This window comes from Oncorhynchus keta, chromosome 26 (assembly GCF_023373465.1).
Source record: "Oncorhynchus keta strain PuntledgeMale-10-30-2019 chromosome 26, Oket_V2, whole genome shotgun sequence".
NCBI lineage: Eukaryota > Metazoa > Chordata > Actinopteri > Salmoniformes > Salmonidae > Oncorhynchus > Oncorhynchus keta.
Genome location: NC_068446.1, coordinates 44,953,073 through 44,975,281, shown reverse-complemented (window position 1 = coordinate 44,975,281; position 22,209 = coordinate 44,953,073). Strand labels below are relative to the sequence as shown.

The 22,209-nt window shown below is 46.2% G+C and overlaps 1 protein-coding gene and 1 long non-coding RNA gene across 19 annotated transcripts in view; both read right to left on the bottom strand.

The window, feature by feature from the left end:
* Positions 1-22,209, bottom strand: part of cracr2b (calcium release activated channel regulator 2B) — a 98,072-nt gene that overhangs the window by 32,722 nt on the left and 43,141 nt on the right. For all 3 annotated transcript variants that reach the window (XM_052481070.1, XM_052481072.1, XM_052481071.1), the window contains exons 17-18: positions 22,207-22,209; positions 8,453-8,529 (exon numbers count right to left, since the gene is read on the bottom strand). The exon at positions 22,207-22,209 is cut by the window's right edge and continues 105 nt beyond it. In XM_052481070.1, the coding sequence (XP_052337030.1) occupies positions 8,453-8,529; positions 22,207-22,209 (80 nt within the window). The remainder of the gene's footprint in view (positions 1-8,452; positions 8,530-22,206) is intronic.
* On the bottom strand, positions 8,685-19,398 carry LOC127912173 (uncharacterized). 16 transcript variants are annotated; one of them, XR_008081280.1, is made up of 3 exons: positions 19,367-19,398; positions 17,079-17,183; positions 8,685-9,082 (listed from the first exon to the last, which is right to left on the bottom strand). It is a non-coding gene; the product is annotated as an uncharacterized LOC127912173 (long non-coding RNA). The 16 variants fall into 16 exon arrangements; XR_008081281.1 differs by lacking the exon at positions 19,367-19,398 and adding an exon at positions 18,799-18,830; XR_008081282.1 differs by lacking the exon at positions 19,367-19,398 and adding an exon at positions 18,234-18,265.

Genomic DNA, 22,209 nt, shown 5'->3' with positions numbered 1-22,209 from the left:
CTACATACCACACCAGCTGTAATGTCCTACATACCATACCAGCTGTAATTATGTTACATACCATACCAGCTGTAATGATGTTCTACATACCATACCAGCTGTAATGTCCTACATACCATACCAGCTGTAATGATGTCCTACATACCATACCAGCTGTAATGTCCTACATACCATACCAGCTGTAATTATGTTACATACCATACCAGCTGTAATGATGTTCTACATACCATACCAGCTGTAATGATGTCCTACATACCATACCAGCTGTAATGTCCTACATACCATACCAGCTGTAATTATGTTACATACCATACCAGCTGTAATGATGTTCTACATACCATACCAGCTGTAATGTCCTACATACCATACCAGCTGTAATGATGTCCTACATACCATACCAGCTGTAATGTCCTACATACCATACCAGCTGTAATTATGTTACATACCATACCAGCTGTAATGATGTCCTACATACCACACCAGCTGTAATGTCCTACATACCATACCAGCTGTAATTATGTTACATACCATACCAGCTGTAATGATGTTCTACATACCATACCAGCTGTAATGTCCTACATACCATACCAGCTGTAATGATGTCCTACATACCATACCAGCTGTAATGTCCTACATACCATACCAGCTGTAATTATGTTACATACCATACCAGCTGTAATGATGTTCTACATACCAGCTGTAATGTCCTACATACCATACCAGCTGTAATGATGTCCTACATACCATACCAGCTGTAATGTCCTACATACCATACCAGCTGTAATTATGTCACATACCATACCAGCTGTAATGATGTTCTACATACCATACCAGCTGTAATGTCCTACATACCATACCAGCTGTAATTATGTTACATACCATACCAGCTGTAATGATGTTCTACATACCATAACAGCTGTAATTATGTTACATACCATACCAGCTGTAATGATGTCCTACATACCATACCAGCTGTAATGTCCTACATACCATACCAGCTGTAATTATGTTACATACCATACCAGCTGTAATGATGTCCTACATACCATACCAGCTTTAATGTCCTACATACCATACCAGCTGTAATTATGTTACATACCATACCAGCTGTAATGATGTCCTACATACCATACCAGCTGTAATGATGTCCTACATACCATACCAGCTGTAATGTCCTACATACCATACCAGCTGTAATTATGTTACATACCATACCAGCTGTAATGATGTTCTACATACCATACCAGCTGTAATTATGTTACATACCATACCAGCTGTAATGTTCTACATACCATACCAGCTGTAATTATGTTACATACCATGCCAGCTGTAATGATGTTCTACATACCATACCAGCTGTAATGATGTTCTACATACCATACCAGCTGTAATGATGTTCTACATACCATACCAGCTGTAATGTCCTACATACCATACCAGCTGTAATTATGTTACATACCATACCAGCTGTAATGATGTTCTACATACCATAACAGCTGTAATTATGTTACATACCATACCAGCTGTAATGATGTCCTACATACCATACCAGCTGTAATGTCCTACATACCATACCAGCTGTAATTATGTTACATACCATACCAGCTGTAATTATGTTACATACCATACCAGCTGTAATGATGTCCTACATACCATACCAGCTGTAATGATGTCCTACATACCATACCAGCTGTAATGTCCTACATACCATACCAGCTGTAATTATGTTACATACCATACCAGCTGTAATGATGTTCTACATACCATACCAGCTGTAATTATGTTACATACCATACCAGCTGTAATGATGTCCTACATACCATACCAGCTGTAATGTCCTACATACCATACCAGCTGTAATTATGTTACATACCATACCAGCTGTAATGATGTTCTACATACCATACCAGCTGTAATTATGTTACATACCATACCAGCTGTAATGTTCTACATACCATTCCAGCTGTAATTATGTTACATACCATGCCAGCTGTAATGATGTTCTACATACCATACCAGCTGTAATGATGTTCTACATACCATACCAGCTGTAATTATGTTCTACATACCATACCAGCTGTAATTATGTTACATACCATACCAGCTGTAATGATGTTCTACATACCATACCAGCTGTAATGATGTTCTACATACCATACCAGCTGTAATTATGTTACATACCATACCAGCTGTAATGTTCTACACACCATACCAGCTGTAATAATGTTACATACCATACCAGCTGTAATGATGTTCTACATACCATACCAGCTGTAATGTCCTACATATCATACCAGCTGTAATGATGTCCTACATACCATACCAGCTGTAATGTCCTACATACCATACCAGCTGTAATGATGTCCTACATACCATACCAGCTGTAATGTCCTACATACCATACCAGCTGTAATTATGTTACATACCATACCAGCTGTAATGATGTCCTACATACCACACCAGCTGTAATGTCCTACATACCATACCAGCTGTAATTATGTTACATACCATACCAGCTGTAATGATGTTCTACATACCATACCAGCTGTAATGTCCTACATACCATACCAGCTGTAATGATGTCCTACATACCATACCAGCTGTAATGTCCTACATACCATACCAGCTGTAATTATGTTACATACCATACCAGCTGTAATGATGTTCTACATACCATACCAGCTGTAATGATGTCCTACATACCATACCAGCTGTAATGTCCTACATACCATACCAGCTGTAATTATGTTACATACCATACCAGCTGTAATGATGTTCTACATACCATACCAGCTGTAATGTCCTACATACCATACCAGCTGTAATGATGTCCTACATACCATACCAGCTGTAATGTCCTACATACCATACCAGCTGTAATTATGTTACATACCATACCAGCTGTAATGATGTCCTACATACCACACCAGCTGTAATGTCCTACATACCATACCAGCTGTAATTATGTTACATATCATACCAGCTGTAATGATGTTCTACATACCATACCAGCTGTAATGTCCTACATACCATACCAGCTGTAATGATGTCCTACATACCATACCAGCTGTAATGTCCTACATACCATACCAGCTGTAATTATGTTACATACCATACCAGCTGTAATGATGTTCTACATACCATACCAGCTGTAATGTCCTACATACCATACCAGCTGTAATGATGTCCTACATACCATACCAGCTGTAATGTCCTACATACCATACCAGCTGTAATTATGTCACATACCATACCAGCTGTAATGATGTTCTACATACCATACCAGCTGTAATGTCCTACATACCATACCAGCTGTAATTATGTTACATACCATACCAGCTGTAATGATGTTCTACATACCATAACAGCTGTAATTATGTTACATACCATACCAGCTGTAATGATGTTCTACATACCATACCAGCTGTAATGATGTCCTACATACCATACCAGCTGTAATGATGTCCTACATACCATACCAGCTGTAATGTCCTACATACCATACCAGCTGTAATTATGTTACATACCATACCAGCTGTAATGATGTCCTACATACCATACCAGCTGTAATGTCCTACATACCATACCAGCTGTAATTATGTTACATACCATACCAGCTGTAATGATGTCCTACATACCATACCAGCTGTAATGATGTCCTACATACCATACCAGCTGTAATGTCCTACATACCATACCAGCTGTAATTATGTTACATAACATACCAGCTGTAATGATGTTCTACATACCATACCAGCTGTAATTATGTTACATACCATACCAGCTGTAATGATGTCCTACATACCATACCAGCTGTAATGTCCTACATACCATACCAGCTGTAATTATGTTACATACCATACCAGCTGTAATGATGTTCTACATACCATACCAGCTGTAATTATGTTACATACCATACCAGCTGTAATGTTCTACATACCATACCAGCTGTAATTATGTTACATACCATGCCAGCTGTAATGATGTTCTACATACCATACCAGCTGTAATGATGTTCTACATACCATACCAGCTGTAATTATGTTACATACCATACCAGCTGTAATGATGTTCTACATACCATACCAGCTGTAATGATGTTCTACATACCATACCAGCTGTAATTATGTTACATACCATACCAGCTGTAATGTTCTACATACCATACCAGCTGTAATAATGTTACATACCATACCAGCTGTAATGATGTTCTACATACCATACCAGCTGTAATGTCCTACATATCATACCAGCTGTAATGATGTCCTACATACCATACCAGCTGTAATGTCCTACATACCATACCAGCTGTAATGTCCTACATACCATACCAGCTGTAATGATGTCCTACATACCATACCAGCTGTAATGTCCTACATACCATACCAGCTGTAATGTCCTACATACCATGCCAGCTGTAATGTCCTACATACAATGCCAGCTGTAATGTTCTACATACCATACCAGCTGTAATGTCCTACATACCATACCAGCTGTAATGTCCTACATACCATGCCAGCTGTAATGTCCTACATACAATGCCAGCTGTAATGTCCTACATACCATACCAGCTGTAATGATGTTCTACATACCATACCAGCTGTAATGATGTTCTACATACCATACCAGCTGTAATGACCTACATACCATACCAGCTGTAATGTCCTACATACCATACCAGCTGTAATGTCCTACATACCATACCAGCTGTAATGATGTCCTACATACCATACCAGCTGTAATGTCCTACATACCATACCAGCTGTAATTATGTTACATACCATACCAGCTGTAATGATGTTCTACATACCATACCAGCTGTAATGTCCTACATACCATACCAGCTGTAATGATGTCCTACATACCATACCAGCTGTAATGTCCTACATACCATACCAGCTGTAATTATGTTACATACCATACCAGCTGTAATGATGTCCTACATACCACACCAGCTGTAATGTCCTACATACCATACCAGCTGTAATTATGTTACATACCATACCAGCTGTAATGATGTTCTACATACCATACCAGCTGTAATGTCCTACATACCATACCAGCTGTAATGTCCTACATACCATACCAGCTGTAATTATGTTACATACCATACCAGCTGTAATGATGTTCTACATACCATACCAGCTGTAATGATGTCCTACATACCATACCAGCTGTAATGTCCTACATACCATACCAGCTGTAATTATGTTACATACCATACCAGCTGTAATGATGTTCTACATACCATACCAGCTGTAATGTCCTACATACCATACCAGCTGTAATGTCCTACATACCATACCAGCTGTAATGATGTCCTACATACCATACCAGCTGTAATGTCCTACATACCATACCAGCTGTAATTATGTTACATACCATACCAGCTGTAATGATGTCCTACATACCACACCAGCTGTAATGTCCTACATACCATACCAGCTGTAATTATGTTACATACCATACCAGCTGTAATGATGTTCTACATACCATACCAGCTGTAATGTCCTACATACCATACCAGCTGTAATGATGTCCTACATACCATACCAGCTGTAATGTCCTACATACCATACCAGCTGTAATTATGTTACATACCATACCAGCTGTAATGATGTTCTACATACCATACCAGCTGTAATGTCCTACATACCATACCAGCTGTAATGATGTCCTACATACCATACCAGCTGTAATGTCCTACATACCATACCAGCTGTAATTATGTCACATACCATACCAGCTGTATTGATGTTCTACATACCATACCAGCTGTAATGTCCTACATACCATACCAGCTGTAATTATGTTACATACCATACCAGCTGTAATGATGTTCTACATACCATACCAGCTGTAATTATGTTACATACCATACCAGCTGTAATGATGTTCTACATACCATACCAGCTGTAATGATGTCCTACATACCATACCAGCTGTAATGATGTCCTACATACCATACCAGCTGTAATGTCCTACATACCATACCAGCTGTAATTATGTTACATACCATACCAGCTGTAATGATGTTCTACATACCATACCAGCTGTAATTATGTTACATACCATACCAGCTGTAATGTTCTACATACCATACCAGCTGTAATTATGTTACATACCATGCCAGCTGTAATGATGTTCTACATACCATACCAGCTGTAATGATGTTCTACATACCATACCAGCTGTAATTATGTTACATACCATACCAGCTGTAATGATGTTCTACATACCATACCAGCTGTAATGATGTTCTACATACCATACCAGCTGTAATTATGTTACATACCATACCAGCTGTAATGTTCTACATACCATACCAGCTGTAATAATGTTACATACCATACCAGCTGTAATGTCCTACATACCATACCAGCTGTAATTATGTTACATACCATACCAGCTGTAATGTCCTACATACCATACCAGCTGTAATGTCCTACATACCATACCAGCTGTAATGTCCTACATACCATACCAGCTGTAATGATGTTCTACATACCATACCAGCTGTAATGATGTTCTACATACCATACCAGCTGTAATTATGTTACATACCATACCAGCTGTAATGATGTTCTACATACCATACCAGCTGTAATGATGTTCTACATACCATACCAGCTGTAATAATGTTACATACCATACCAGCTGTAATAATGTTACATACCATACCAGCTGTAATAATGTTACATACCATACCAGCTGTAATGATGTTCTACATACCATGCCAGCTGTAATGATGTTCTACATACCATACCAGCTGTAATAATGTTACATACCATACCAGCTGTAATAATGTTACATACCATACCAGCTGTAATAATGTTACATACCATACCAGCTGTAATGATGTTCTACATACCATGCCAGCTGTAATGATGTTCTACATACCATACCAGCTGTAATAATGTTACATACCATACCAGCTGTAATAATGTTACATACCATACCAGCTGTAATGATGTTCTACATACCATGCCAGCTGTAATAATGTTACATACCATACCAGCTGTAATGATGTTCTACATACCATGCCAGCTGTAATTATGTTACATACCATACCAGCTGTAATGATGTTCTACATACCATACCAGCTGTAATGATGTCCTACATACCATACCAGCTGTAATGATGTCCTACATACCATACCAGCTGTAATGTCCTACATACCATACCAGCTGTAATTATGTTACATACCATACCAGCTGTAATGATGTTCTACATACCATACCAGCTGTAATTATGTTACATACCATACCAGCTGTAATGTTCTACATACCATACCAGCTGTAATTATGTTACATACCATGCCAGCTGTAATGATGTTCTACATACCATACCAGCTGTAATGATGTTCTACATACCATACCAGCTGTAATTATGTTACATACCATACCAGCTGTAATGATGTTCTACATACCATACCAGCTGTAATGATGTTCTACATACCATACCAGCTGTAATTATGTTACATACCATACCAGCTGTAATGTTCTACATACCATACCAGCTGTAATAATGTTACATACCATACCAGCTGTAATGTCCTACATACCATACCAGCTGTAATTATGTTACATACCATACCAGCTGTAATGTCCTACATACCATACCAGCTGTAATGTCCTACATACCATACCAGCTGTAATGTCCTACATACCATACCAGCTGTAATGATGTTCTACATACCATACCAGCTGTAATGATGTTCTACATACCATACCAGCTGTAATTATGTTACATACCATACCAGCTGTAATGATGTTCTACATACCATACCAGCTGTAATGATGTTCTACATACCATACCAGCTGTAATAATGTTACATACCATACCAGCTGTAATAATGTTACATACCATACCAGCTGTAATAATGTTACATACCATACCAGCTGTAATGATGTTCTACATACCATGCCAGCTGTAATGATGTTCTACATACCATACCAGCTGTAATAATGTTACATACCATACCAGCTGTAATAATGTTACATACCATACCAGCTGTAATGATGTTCTACATACCATGCCAGCTGTAATAATGTTACATACCATACCAGCTGTAATGATGTTCTACATACCATGCCAGCTGTAATTATGTTACATACCACACCAGCTGTAATGATGTTACATACCATACCAGCTGTAATAATGTTACATACCATACCAGCTGTAATGATGTTCTACATACCATACCAGCTGTAATGATGTTCTACATACCATACCAGCTGTAATTATGTTACATACCACACCAGCTGTAATGATGTTACATACCATACCAGCTGTAATAATGTTACATACCATACCAGCTGTAATGATGTTCTACATACCATACCAGCTGTAATGATGTTCTACATACCATACCAGCTGTAATGTTCTACATACCATACCAGCTGTAATGATGTTCTACATACCATACCAGCTGTAATGATGTTCTACATACCATGCCAGCTGTGTCATCAGTTCTTCTATGTTGTATCCACTCCTTGCACTACACTCATAGAACACTGCATTGTCCTGCTGTAGAGAAAACACAACAGGACACAACATCACCTCACGCCACACTACACCACACAACATCACCTCACGCCACACAACATCACCTCACGCCACACTACAGGACACAACATCACCTCACGCCACACAACATCACCTCACGCCACACTATACCACACAACATCACCTCACGCCACACAACATCACCTCACGCCACACTACAGGACACAACATCACCTCACGCCAAACAACATCACCTCACGCCACACTACAGGACACAACATCACCTCACGCCACACAACAGGAGACAAAATCACCTCACGCCACACAACATCACCTCACACCACACTACAGGACACAACATCACCTCACACCACACTACACAACATCACCTCACACCACACTACACCACACAACATCACATCACCTCACACCACACTACATCACCTCACACCACACTACACCACACAACATCACCTCACACCACACAACATCACCTCACACCACACTACACCACACAACATCACCTCACACCACACAACATCACCTCACGCCACACTACACCACACAACATCACCTCACGCCACACTACACCACACAACATCACCTCACACCACACTACACCACACAACATCACCTCACGCCACAGTACACCACACAACATCACCTCACGCCACACTACAGGACACAACATCACCTCACGCCACACTACAGTACACTACACCACACAACATCACCTCACGCCACACTACAGTACACTACACCACACAACATCACCTCACGCCACAGTACACCACACAACATCACCTCACGCCACACTACACCACACAACATCACCTCACACCACACTACAGCACACAACATCACCTCACACCACACAACATCACCTCACACCACACTACACCACACAACACCTCACACCACACTACACCACACAACATCACCTCACACCACACAACATCACCTCACACCACACTACACCACACAACATCACCTCACGCCACAGTACACCACACAACATCACCTCACGCCACACTACAGTACACTACACCACACAACATCACCTCATGCCACAGTACACCACACAACATCACCTCACGCCACACTACACCACACAACATCACCTCACGCCACAGTACACCACACAACATCACCTCACACCACACTACAGTACACATCACCTCACACCACACTACAGTACACATCACCTCACACCACACAACATCAACCCACGCCACAGTACACCACACAACATCACTACAGTACACACAAATCATCACTACAGTACACACATCACCTCACAACATCACACTCACACCACACAACCACACAACATCACTCACGCCACAGTACACCACACAACATCACCTCACGCCACAGTACACCACACAACATCACCTCACACAGTACACCACACAACATCACCTCAACAGTCACAACATCACTCACACAGTACACCACACAACATCACCACGCCACAGTACACCACACAACATCACTCACGCCACAGTACACCACACAACATCACCTCACGCCACACTACAGTACACATCACCTCACAACATCACATCACCTCACGCCACAGTACACCACACAACATCACCTCACGCCACAGTACACCACACAACATCACCTCACGCCACAGTACACCACACAACATCACCTCACGCCACACTACAGTACACATCACCTCACACCACAGTACACCACACTACATCACCTCACGCCACAGTACACCACACAACATCACCTCACGCCACAGTACACCACAACATCACCTCACGCCACACTACAGTACACATCACCTCACACCACAGTACACCACACTACATCACCTCACGCCACAGTACACCACACCACCTCACGCCACACAACATCACCTCACGCCACACTACACCACACCACCTCACGCCACACCACACCACCTCACGCCACACTACACCACCTCACGCCACACTACACAACATCACCTCACGCCACACACAGGAGACAAAATCACACGCCACACAACATCACCCACACCACACTACAGTACACAACATCACCTCACACCACACTACACACAACATCATCCTCACTACACCACACAACATCACCTCACACCACACAACATCACTCACTCACACACAGTACACCACACAACATCACCTCACGCCACACATCACACACCACACAACATCACCTCACGCCACAGTACCACACATAACATCACCACGCTGTACACTACAGGACAATCATCACTGCTCACACCACACAACATCACCTCACGCACACAGTACACACACCACACAACATCACCTCACGCCACAGTACACCACACAACATCACACATCACGCCACACTCACACCACACTACACCACACAACATCACCTCACACCACACAACATCACCTCACACCACAGTACACCACACAACATCACTCACTACACCACACACGCACCACACAACATCACCTCACACCACACTACACCACACAACATCACCTCACGCCACAGTACACCACACAACATCACCTCACGCCACACACAGTAACTACACCACACAACATCACCTGCCACAGTACACCACACACATACCACTCACGCCACAGTACACCACACAACATCAACACATACATCACCTCACACCACACAACATCACCACGCCACAGTACACCACACAACATCACTCACGCCACAGTACACAACATCACCTCACACTACAGTACACAACATCACCTCACACACACTACAGTACACCACACAACATCACCTCACGCCACATCAACATCACACCACAGTACACCACACAACATCACCTCACGCCACAGTACACCACACAACATCACCTCACGCCACAGTATCACACACAACATCATCACGCCACAGTACACCACACAACATCACCTCACGCCACAGTACACCACACACATCACCTCACACCACAGTACATCACCTCACGCCACAGTACACCACACAACATCACCTCACGCCACAGTACACCACACAACATCACCTCACGCCACAGTACACCACACAACATCACCTCACGCCACACTACAGTACACATCACCTCACACCACAGTACACCACACTACATCACCCACACAGTACACCACAACCACCTCACGCCACAGTACACCACACAACATCACCTCACGCCACACTATCACTCACACCACAGTACACACCACACAACATCACCTCACGCCTACCACACCACCTCACGCCACACCACTCACGCCACACTACACCACCTGTTCTCAGGACACAACATCACCTCACACCACAACAGGAGACAAACATCACTCACACCACTACAACACATCACACTCACACAACATCACTACACAGTACACCACACTCAGACACAACATCACCTCACACCACACTACACCACATCATCACACCACACCACACCACACGCCACATCACCACACCACAACATCACCTCACCACACTACACCACACAACATCACCTCACACCACAGTACACCACACAACATCACCTCACACCACACTACACCACACAACATCACCTCACACCACACAACATCACACGCCACACTACACCACACAACATCACCTCACGCCACACTACACCACACAACATCACACGCCACACTACACCACACAATCACCTCACGCCACACTACACCATCACGTACACCAACATCACCTCACGCCACAGTACAGGACACAACATCACCTCACGCCACACTACAGGTACACCACACAACATCACCTCACGCCACACTACAGTACACACACGCCACACTACAGGACACAACATCATCACCTACACCACAACATCACCTCACGCCACACTACACCACACAACATCACCTCACGCCACACAACATCACCTCACGCCATCAGTACACCACACAACATCACCTCACACCACACTACACACACAACATCACCTCACACCACACAACATCACCTCACGCACACTACACCACACACCATCACAACATCACATCACATCACCACACAACATCACCTCCACACTACACCACACAACATCACCTCACACCACCAACAGTCACACCATCACACACACACCACACACTACACCACACAACATCACCTCACGCCACACTACACCACACACACACCTCACCACACTCACACCACACAACTCACGCCACAGTACACCACACAACATCACCTCACGCCACAGTACACCACACAACATCACCTCACGCCACAGTACACCACACAACATCACCTCACACTACACCACTCACCTCACGTACAGTCACACCACACAACACATCACCTCACACCACACAACAGTCACATCACCTCACACCACACAACATCAACCTCACGCCACACAACACACTCACGCCACACTACAACATCACCTCACGCACACAGCACACAACATCACAGCCACACAACATCACCTCACACCACAGTACACAACATCACCACACCACACTACACCACACACACACCACACACACATCACCACACAACATCAACATCACCACGCCACAGTACACCACACAACATCACCTCACGCCACAGTACACCACACAACATCACCTCACGCCACACATCACACCACACCACACAACATCACCTCACGCCACAGTACACCACACAACATCACCTCACGCCACAGTACACCACACAACATCACCTCACGCCACAGTACACCACACAACATCACCTCACGCCACAGTACACACACAACATCACTCACGCCACACCTACACACCACACAACATCACATCACCTCACACCACAGTACACCACACAACATCACCTCACGCCACACATCCTACAGTACACCACACAACATCACTCACAACCACAGTACACCACACAACATCACCTCACGCACACAGTACACCACACACAACATCACCTCACACCACACACCACACAACATCACCTCACGCCACAGTACACCACACAACATCACCTCACGCCACACGTACACCACACAACATCACCTCACGCCACAGTACCTCACACACTACACATCACCTCACGCCACACTACACCACACGTACACCACACAACATCACCTCACGCCACAACACAGCCACAGTACACACACATCACTCACGCACAGTACACACAACATCACCTCACGCCACAGTACACCACACAACATCACCTCACGCCACACACAACATCACCTCACGCCACACTACACCACACCACCTCACGCCACAGTACACCAACATCACCTCACGCCACACACAACATCACCTCACGCCACAGTACACACACAACATCACCTCACGCCACACATCACACGCCACACACACATCACCTCACGCCACAGTACACCACACATCACCTCACGCCACACACACACAACATCATCACCTCACACACACATCACCTCACACCACGCCACACAACACATCACAACATCACCTCACGCCACAGTACACCACACAACATCACCTCACGCCACAGTACACCACACAACATCACCTCACGCACACACAACATCACCTCACGCCTACACCACACCACACAACATCACCTCACGCCACACTACACCACACAACATCACCTCACGCCACAGTACACCACACAACATCACTCACACTACACTACACAACATCACCTCACGCCACAGTACACCACACAACATCACCTCACGCACACACCTCACGCCACACTACACCACACAACATCACCTCACGCCACACTACATCACGCCACACTACACCACAACATCACCTCACGCCACACACACCACACACAACATCACCTCACGCCACACACACACCACACAACATCACCTCACGCACAACATCACCTCACACCACACAACATCACCTCACGCCACACTACACCACAACATCACCTCACGCCACACACTACACCATCACAACATCACCACGCCACACTACACCACACAACATCACCTCACGCCACACTACACCACACAACACACCACACAACACACCACACAACATCACCTCACGTACACCACACAACATCACCTCACGCCACAGTACACCACACAACATCACCTCACGCCACACTACACCACACAACATCACCTCACGCCACACTACACCACACAACATCACTCACGCCACACAACATCACCTCACGCCACACACGCCACACTCACACCACAGTACACACAACATCACTCACGCCACACACGCCACACAACATCACTCACGCCACACTACACCACACACTCACGCCACACACAACATCACCTCACGCCACACTACACCACACAACATCACCTCACGCCACACTACACGCCACACAACATCACCTCACGCCACACACAGGACACAACATCACCTCACACCACACTACACCTCACACCACATCACAACTCACACGCACACAACATCACTCACGCCACACTACACGCACAACATCACTCACACCACACAACATCACCTCACAACATACACCACAACACTACACCACACAACATCACCTCACGCCACACTACACCACACAACATCACCTCACGCCACACTACACCACACAACATCACCTCACACACACTACAGGACACAACATCACCTCACGCCACACACCACACATCACCTCACGCCCACATCACCTCACGCCACACTACACCACACAACATCACCTCACGCCACACTACACCACACAACATCACTCACGCCACACACGCCACACACACAACATCACCTCACGCCACACTACACCACACAACATCACTCACGCACACACAACATCACCTCACACACAACACACAACACACAACATCACCTCACACCACACTACACACACAACATCACCTCACGCCACACTACACCACACAACATCACCTCACGCCACACACAACATCACCTCACGCCACACTACACCACACAACATCACCTCACACCACACACGCCACACATCACAACACAGTACACCACACAACATCACTCACGCATCACACAACATCACCTCACGCCACACACACATCACATCATCACGCCACAGTACACCACACAACATCACCTCACGTACACCCACAACATCACCTCACGCCACAGTACACCACACAACATCACCTCACGCCACAACATCACCTCACGCCACACACAACATCACCTCACGCCACAGTACACCACACAACATCACCTCACGCCACACTACACAACATCACAACATCACCTCACGCACACACAACATCACCTCACGTACACCACACAACATCACCTCACGCCACAGTACACCACACAACATCACTCACGCCACAGTACACCACACAACACATCACACAGTCACACAACATCACACACTACAGTACACATCACCTCACACCACGCCACACAACATCACCACGCCACGCCACACTACACCACACAACATCACCTCACGCCACACTACACCATCACCTCACGCCACAGTACACCACACTACATCACCTCACGCCACACTACACCTCACGCCACACAACTCACGCCACACTACACCACCTCACGCCACACTACACCACTCACGCCACACTACACAACATCACCCACACTACACCACCTCACGCCACACTACATCACCTCACGCCACACTCACGCCACACAACATCACTCACGCCACACTACACCACACCACCTCACGCCACACTACACCACTCACGCTCACGCCACTACACCACACATCACATCACTCACGCCACATCACCTCACGCCACACTACACCACAACATACACCACCTCACGCCACACTACACAACATCACCTCACACCACACTACACCACACTACATCACCTCACGCCACAGTACACCACACAACATCACCTCACGCCCACACTACAACACACTCACGCCACACAACATCACCTCACGCCACACTACACCACACAACACACCACGCCACACTACACCACACAACATCACCTCACGCCACACATCACACCACACTACACCACACAACATCACCTCACGCCACACTACATCACCTCACGCCACACAACATCACAGTACACCACCACAACATCACCTCACGCCACACGTACACTACACACAACATCACATCACGCCACACTACACCACACAACATCACCTCACGCCACACAACATCACACAGTACACCACACAACATCACCTCACGCCACACTACGTACACAACATCACCCACACTACACCACACAACATCACCTCACGCCACACAACATCACCTCACGCCACACTACACCACACAACATCACCTCACGCCACACTACACCACACAACATCACCTCACGCCACACTACACCACACAACATCACCTCACGCCACACTACAGGACACAACATCACCTCACGCCACTACAGGACACAACATCACCTCACGCCACACTACACCACACAACATCACCTCACGCCACACAACATCACCTCACGCCACACTACACCACACAACATCACATCACACAACATCACCTCACACTACACCACACAACATCACCTCACACCACACCACACCACACAACATCACCTCACACCACACTACACCACATCACCTCACGCCACACTACACCACACAACATCACCTCACGCCACACTACATCACCTCACGCCACACTACACCACACAACATCACCTCACGCCACACTACACCACCTCACACCACACTACACCACACTACACCACCTCACGCCACACTACACAACATCACCTCACGCCACACTACACCACACAACATCACCTCACGCCACACAACATCACCTCACGCCACAGTACACCACACAACATCACCTCACGCCACAGTACACCACACAACATCACACTCACGCCACACTACACAACATCACTCACGCTACACAACATACACACACAACATCACCTCACGCCACACAACATCACCTCACGCCACAGTACACCACACAACATCACCTCACGCCACAGTACACCACACAACATCACCTCACGCCACAGTACACCACACAACATCACCCCACGCCACACAACATCACCTCACGCCACACTACACCACACAACATCACCTCACGCCACACTACACCACACAACATCACCTCACACCACACTACACCACACTACATCACCTCACGCCACACTACACCACCTCACGCCACACTACACCACACAACATCACCTCACGCCACACTACACCACACACTACACCACCTCACGCCACACATCACCTCACACTACACCACCTCACGCCACACTACATCACCTCACGCCACACTACACCACACTAACATCACACTCACGCCACACTACACCACACGCCACACTACATCACCTCACATCACCTCACGCCACACTACATCACCTCACGCCACACACACTACATCACCTCACGCCACACTACACCACACAACATCACCTCACGCCACACTACACCACACTACACCACCTCACGCCACACTACATCACCTCACGCCACAGTACACCACACAACATCACCTCACGCCACAGTACACCACACAACATCACCTCACGCCACAGTACACCACACAACATCACCTCACGCCACACTACAGTACACAACATCACCTCACGCCACACTACACCACACAACATCACCTCACGCCACACAACATCACCTCACGCCACACTACACCACACAACATCACCTCACGCCACACTACACCACACAACATCACCTCACGCCACACTACATCACCTCACGCCACACAACATCACCTCACGCCACACTACACCACCTCACGCCACACTACACCACACAACATCACCTCACGCCACACTACACCACACAACATCACCTCACGCCACACTACACAACATCACCTCACGCCACACTACACCACACAACATCACCTCACGCCACACAACATCACCTCACGCCACAGTACACCACACAACATCACCTCACGCCACAGTACACCACACAACATCACCTCACGCCACAGTACACCACACAACATCACCTCACGCCACAGTACACCACACAACATCACCTCACGCCACACTACACCACACAACATCACCTCACGCCACACTACACCACACAACATCACCTCACGCCACACTACACCACACAACATCACCTCACGCCACACCACACAACATCACCTCACGCCACACTACAGGACACAACATCACCTCACACCACACTACACCACACGACATCACCTCACGCCACACTACATCACACAACATCACCTCACACTACACCACACAACATCACCTCACACCACACCACACAACATCACCTCACGCCACACTACACCACATCACCTCACGCCACACTACACCACACAACATCACCTCACGCCACACTACACCACACTACACCACCTCACGCCACACTACACCACACTACACCACCTCACGCCACACTACACGACATCACCTCACGCCACACTACACCACACAACATCACCTCACGCCACACAACATCACCTCACGCCACAGTACACCACACAACATCACCTCACGCCACAGTACACCACACAACATCACCTAAAGCCACAGTACACCACAAAACATCACCTCACGCCACACTACAGTGCACAACATCACCTCACGCCACACTACACCACACAACATCACCTCACGCCACACAACATCACCTCACGCCACACAACATCACCTCACGCCACACGACATCACCTCACGCCACAGTACACCACACAACATCACCTCACGCCACAGTACACCACACAACATCACCTCATGCCACAGTACACCACACAACATCACCTCACGCCACACAACATCACCTCACGCCACACTACACCACACAACATCACCTCACGCCACACTACACCACACTACATCCCCTCACGCCACACTACACCACCTCACGCCAAACAACACCACCTCACGCCACACTACACCACACAACATCACCTCACGCCACACTACACAACATCACCTCACGCCACACTACACCACACAACATCACCTCACACACAACATCACACGCCACAGTACACACACAACATCACCTCACGCCACACAACATCACCTCACGCCACAGTACACCACACAACATCACCTCACGCCACAGTACACCACACAACATCACCTCACGCCACAGTACACCACACAACATCACCTCACGCCACACTACAGTACACAACATCACCTCACGCCACACTACACCACACAACATCACCTCACACCACACTACACCACACAACATCACCTCACGCCACACTACACCACACAACATCACCTCACGCCACACTACACCACACAACATCACCTCACGCCACACTACAGGACACAACATCACCTCACACCACACTACAGGACACAACATCACCTCACGCCACACTACAGGACACAACATCACCTCACGCCACACTACAGGACACAACATCACCTCACGCCACACTACACCACACAACATCACCTCACGCCACACTACACCACACAACATCACCTCACGCCACACTACACCACACAACATCACCTCACGCCACACTACATCACCTCACACTACACCACACAACATCACCTCACACCACACCACACAACATCACCTCACGCCACAGTACACCACACAACATCACCTCACACCACACTACACCACACTACATCACCTCACGCCACACTACACCACACAACATCACCTCACGCCACACTACAGTACACAACATCACCTCACGCCACACTACACCACACAACATCACCTCACGCCACACTACACCACACAACATCACGCCACACTACAGGACACAACATCACCTCGCACCACACTACAGGACACAACATCACCTCACGCCACACTATGTACACAACAGGACACAGAATGTTAGACATTTCAAAAGACATATTTAGACTGAACTACCTGACATTACTAAACATGGGAGTAAATAGTAGTTACACAGTACACTAAACTAAACTAAACAAAGTACACAGTACACTAAACTAAACATAAAGTACATAGTAGTACACATAGTAAACTAAACTGAATATAGAAGTACACAGTAGTTAGTTGTACACATACTAAACTAAATATAGAAGTGCATAGTAGTTACATTGTATTAAACATAATAAACTCGTAGTAAACCAATCCAAATATAAACTCAGCAAAAAAAGAAAAGTCCTCTCACTGTCAACTGCGTTTATTTTCATCAAACATAACATGTGTAAATATTTGTATGAACAAGATTCAACAACTGAGACATAAACTGAACAAGTTCCACAGACATGTGACTACCAGAAATTGTATAATGTGTCCCTGAACATAGTACTGCTGGGTAATGCTGTCAAAATCAAAAGTACCAGTCAGTATTTGTTGTGGCCACCAGCTGCATTAAGTGCTGCAGTGCATCTCCTCCTCATGGACTGCACCAGATTTGCCAATTCTTGCTGTGAAATGTTACCCCACTCTTCCACCAAGGCACCTGCAAGTTTCCCTGGACATTTCTGGGGGGAATGGCCCTAGCCCTCACCCTTCGATCCAACAGGTCCAAGACGTGCTCAATGGATTGAGATTCGGGCTCTTCGCTGGCCATGGCAGAACACTGACATTCCTGTCTTGGGGGAAATCACGCACAGAACAAACAGTATGGCTGGTGGCATTGTCATGCTGGAGGGTCATGTCAGGATGAACCTACATGAGGGAGGATGTCTTCCCTGTAACGCACAGCGTTGAGATTGCCTGCAATGACAACAAGCTCAGTCCGATGATGCTGTGACACAGCGCCCCAGACCATGATGGACCCTCTACCTCCAAATCGACCCCGCTCCAGAGTACAGGCCTCAGTGTAACGCTCATTCCTTCGAAATGATAAACACGAATCCGACCATCACCCCTGGTTCGACAAAACGGCAGGGTAGCCTAGTGGCTAGAACATTGGACTAGTAAACCGAAAGGTTGCAAGTTCAAATCCCCGAGCTGACAAGGTACAACATCTGTCGTTCTGCCCTTGAACAGGCAGTTAACCCAATGTTCCTAGGCCGTCATTGAAAATAAGAATTTGTTCTTAACTGACTTGCCTGGTTAAATAAAGGTAAAAAAAAAAAAAACGTGACTCGTCAGTGAAGAGCACTTTATTCCAGTCCTGTCTGGTCCAGCGACGGTGGGTTTGTGCCCATAGGCAAAGTTGTTACCGGTGATGTCTGGTGAGGACCTGCCTTACAACTGGCCCTCAGTCCAGCCTCTCTCAGCCTATTGCGGACAGTCTGAGCACTGATGGAGGGATTGTGCGTTCCTGGTGTAACTTGGGCAGTTGTTGTTGCCATCCTGTACCTGTCCCGCAGGTGTGATGTTCAGATGTACCGATCCTGTGCAGGTGTTGTTACACGTGGTCTGCCACTGCGAGGACGATCAGCTGTCTGTCCTGTCTCCGTGTAGCGCTGTCTTAGGCGTCTCACAGTGCAGACATTGTAATTCATTGACCTGGCCACATCTGCAGTCATCATGCCTCCTTGCAGCATGCCTAAGGCACATTCACGCAGATTAGTAGGGACCCTGGGCATCTTTCCTTTGGCGTTTTTCAGAGTCAGTAGAAAGGCCTCTTTAGGGTCCTAAGTGTTCATAACTGTGAACTTAATTGCCTACCGTCTGTAAGCTGTTAGTGTCTTAACGACCGTTCCACAGGTGTATGTTCATTAATTGTTTATGGTTCATTGAACGAGCATGGGAAACAGTGTTTAAACCCTTTACAATGAAGATCTGTGAAGTTATTTGGATTTTTATGAATTATCTTTGAAAGACAGGGTCCTGAAAAAGGGACGTTTCTTTTTTCGCTGAGTTTAGGTGCACATAGTAGTAAAAACAACCTCAGCCATTAGAAGTCCTGAAGACTCATCAGTCATCAGGATATAATCTTACCTC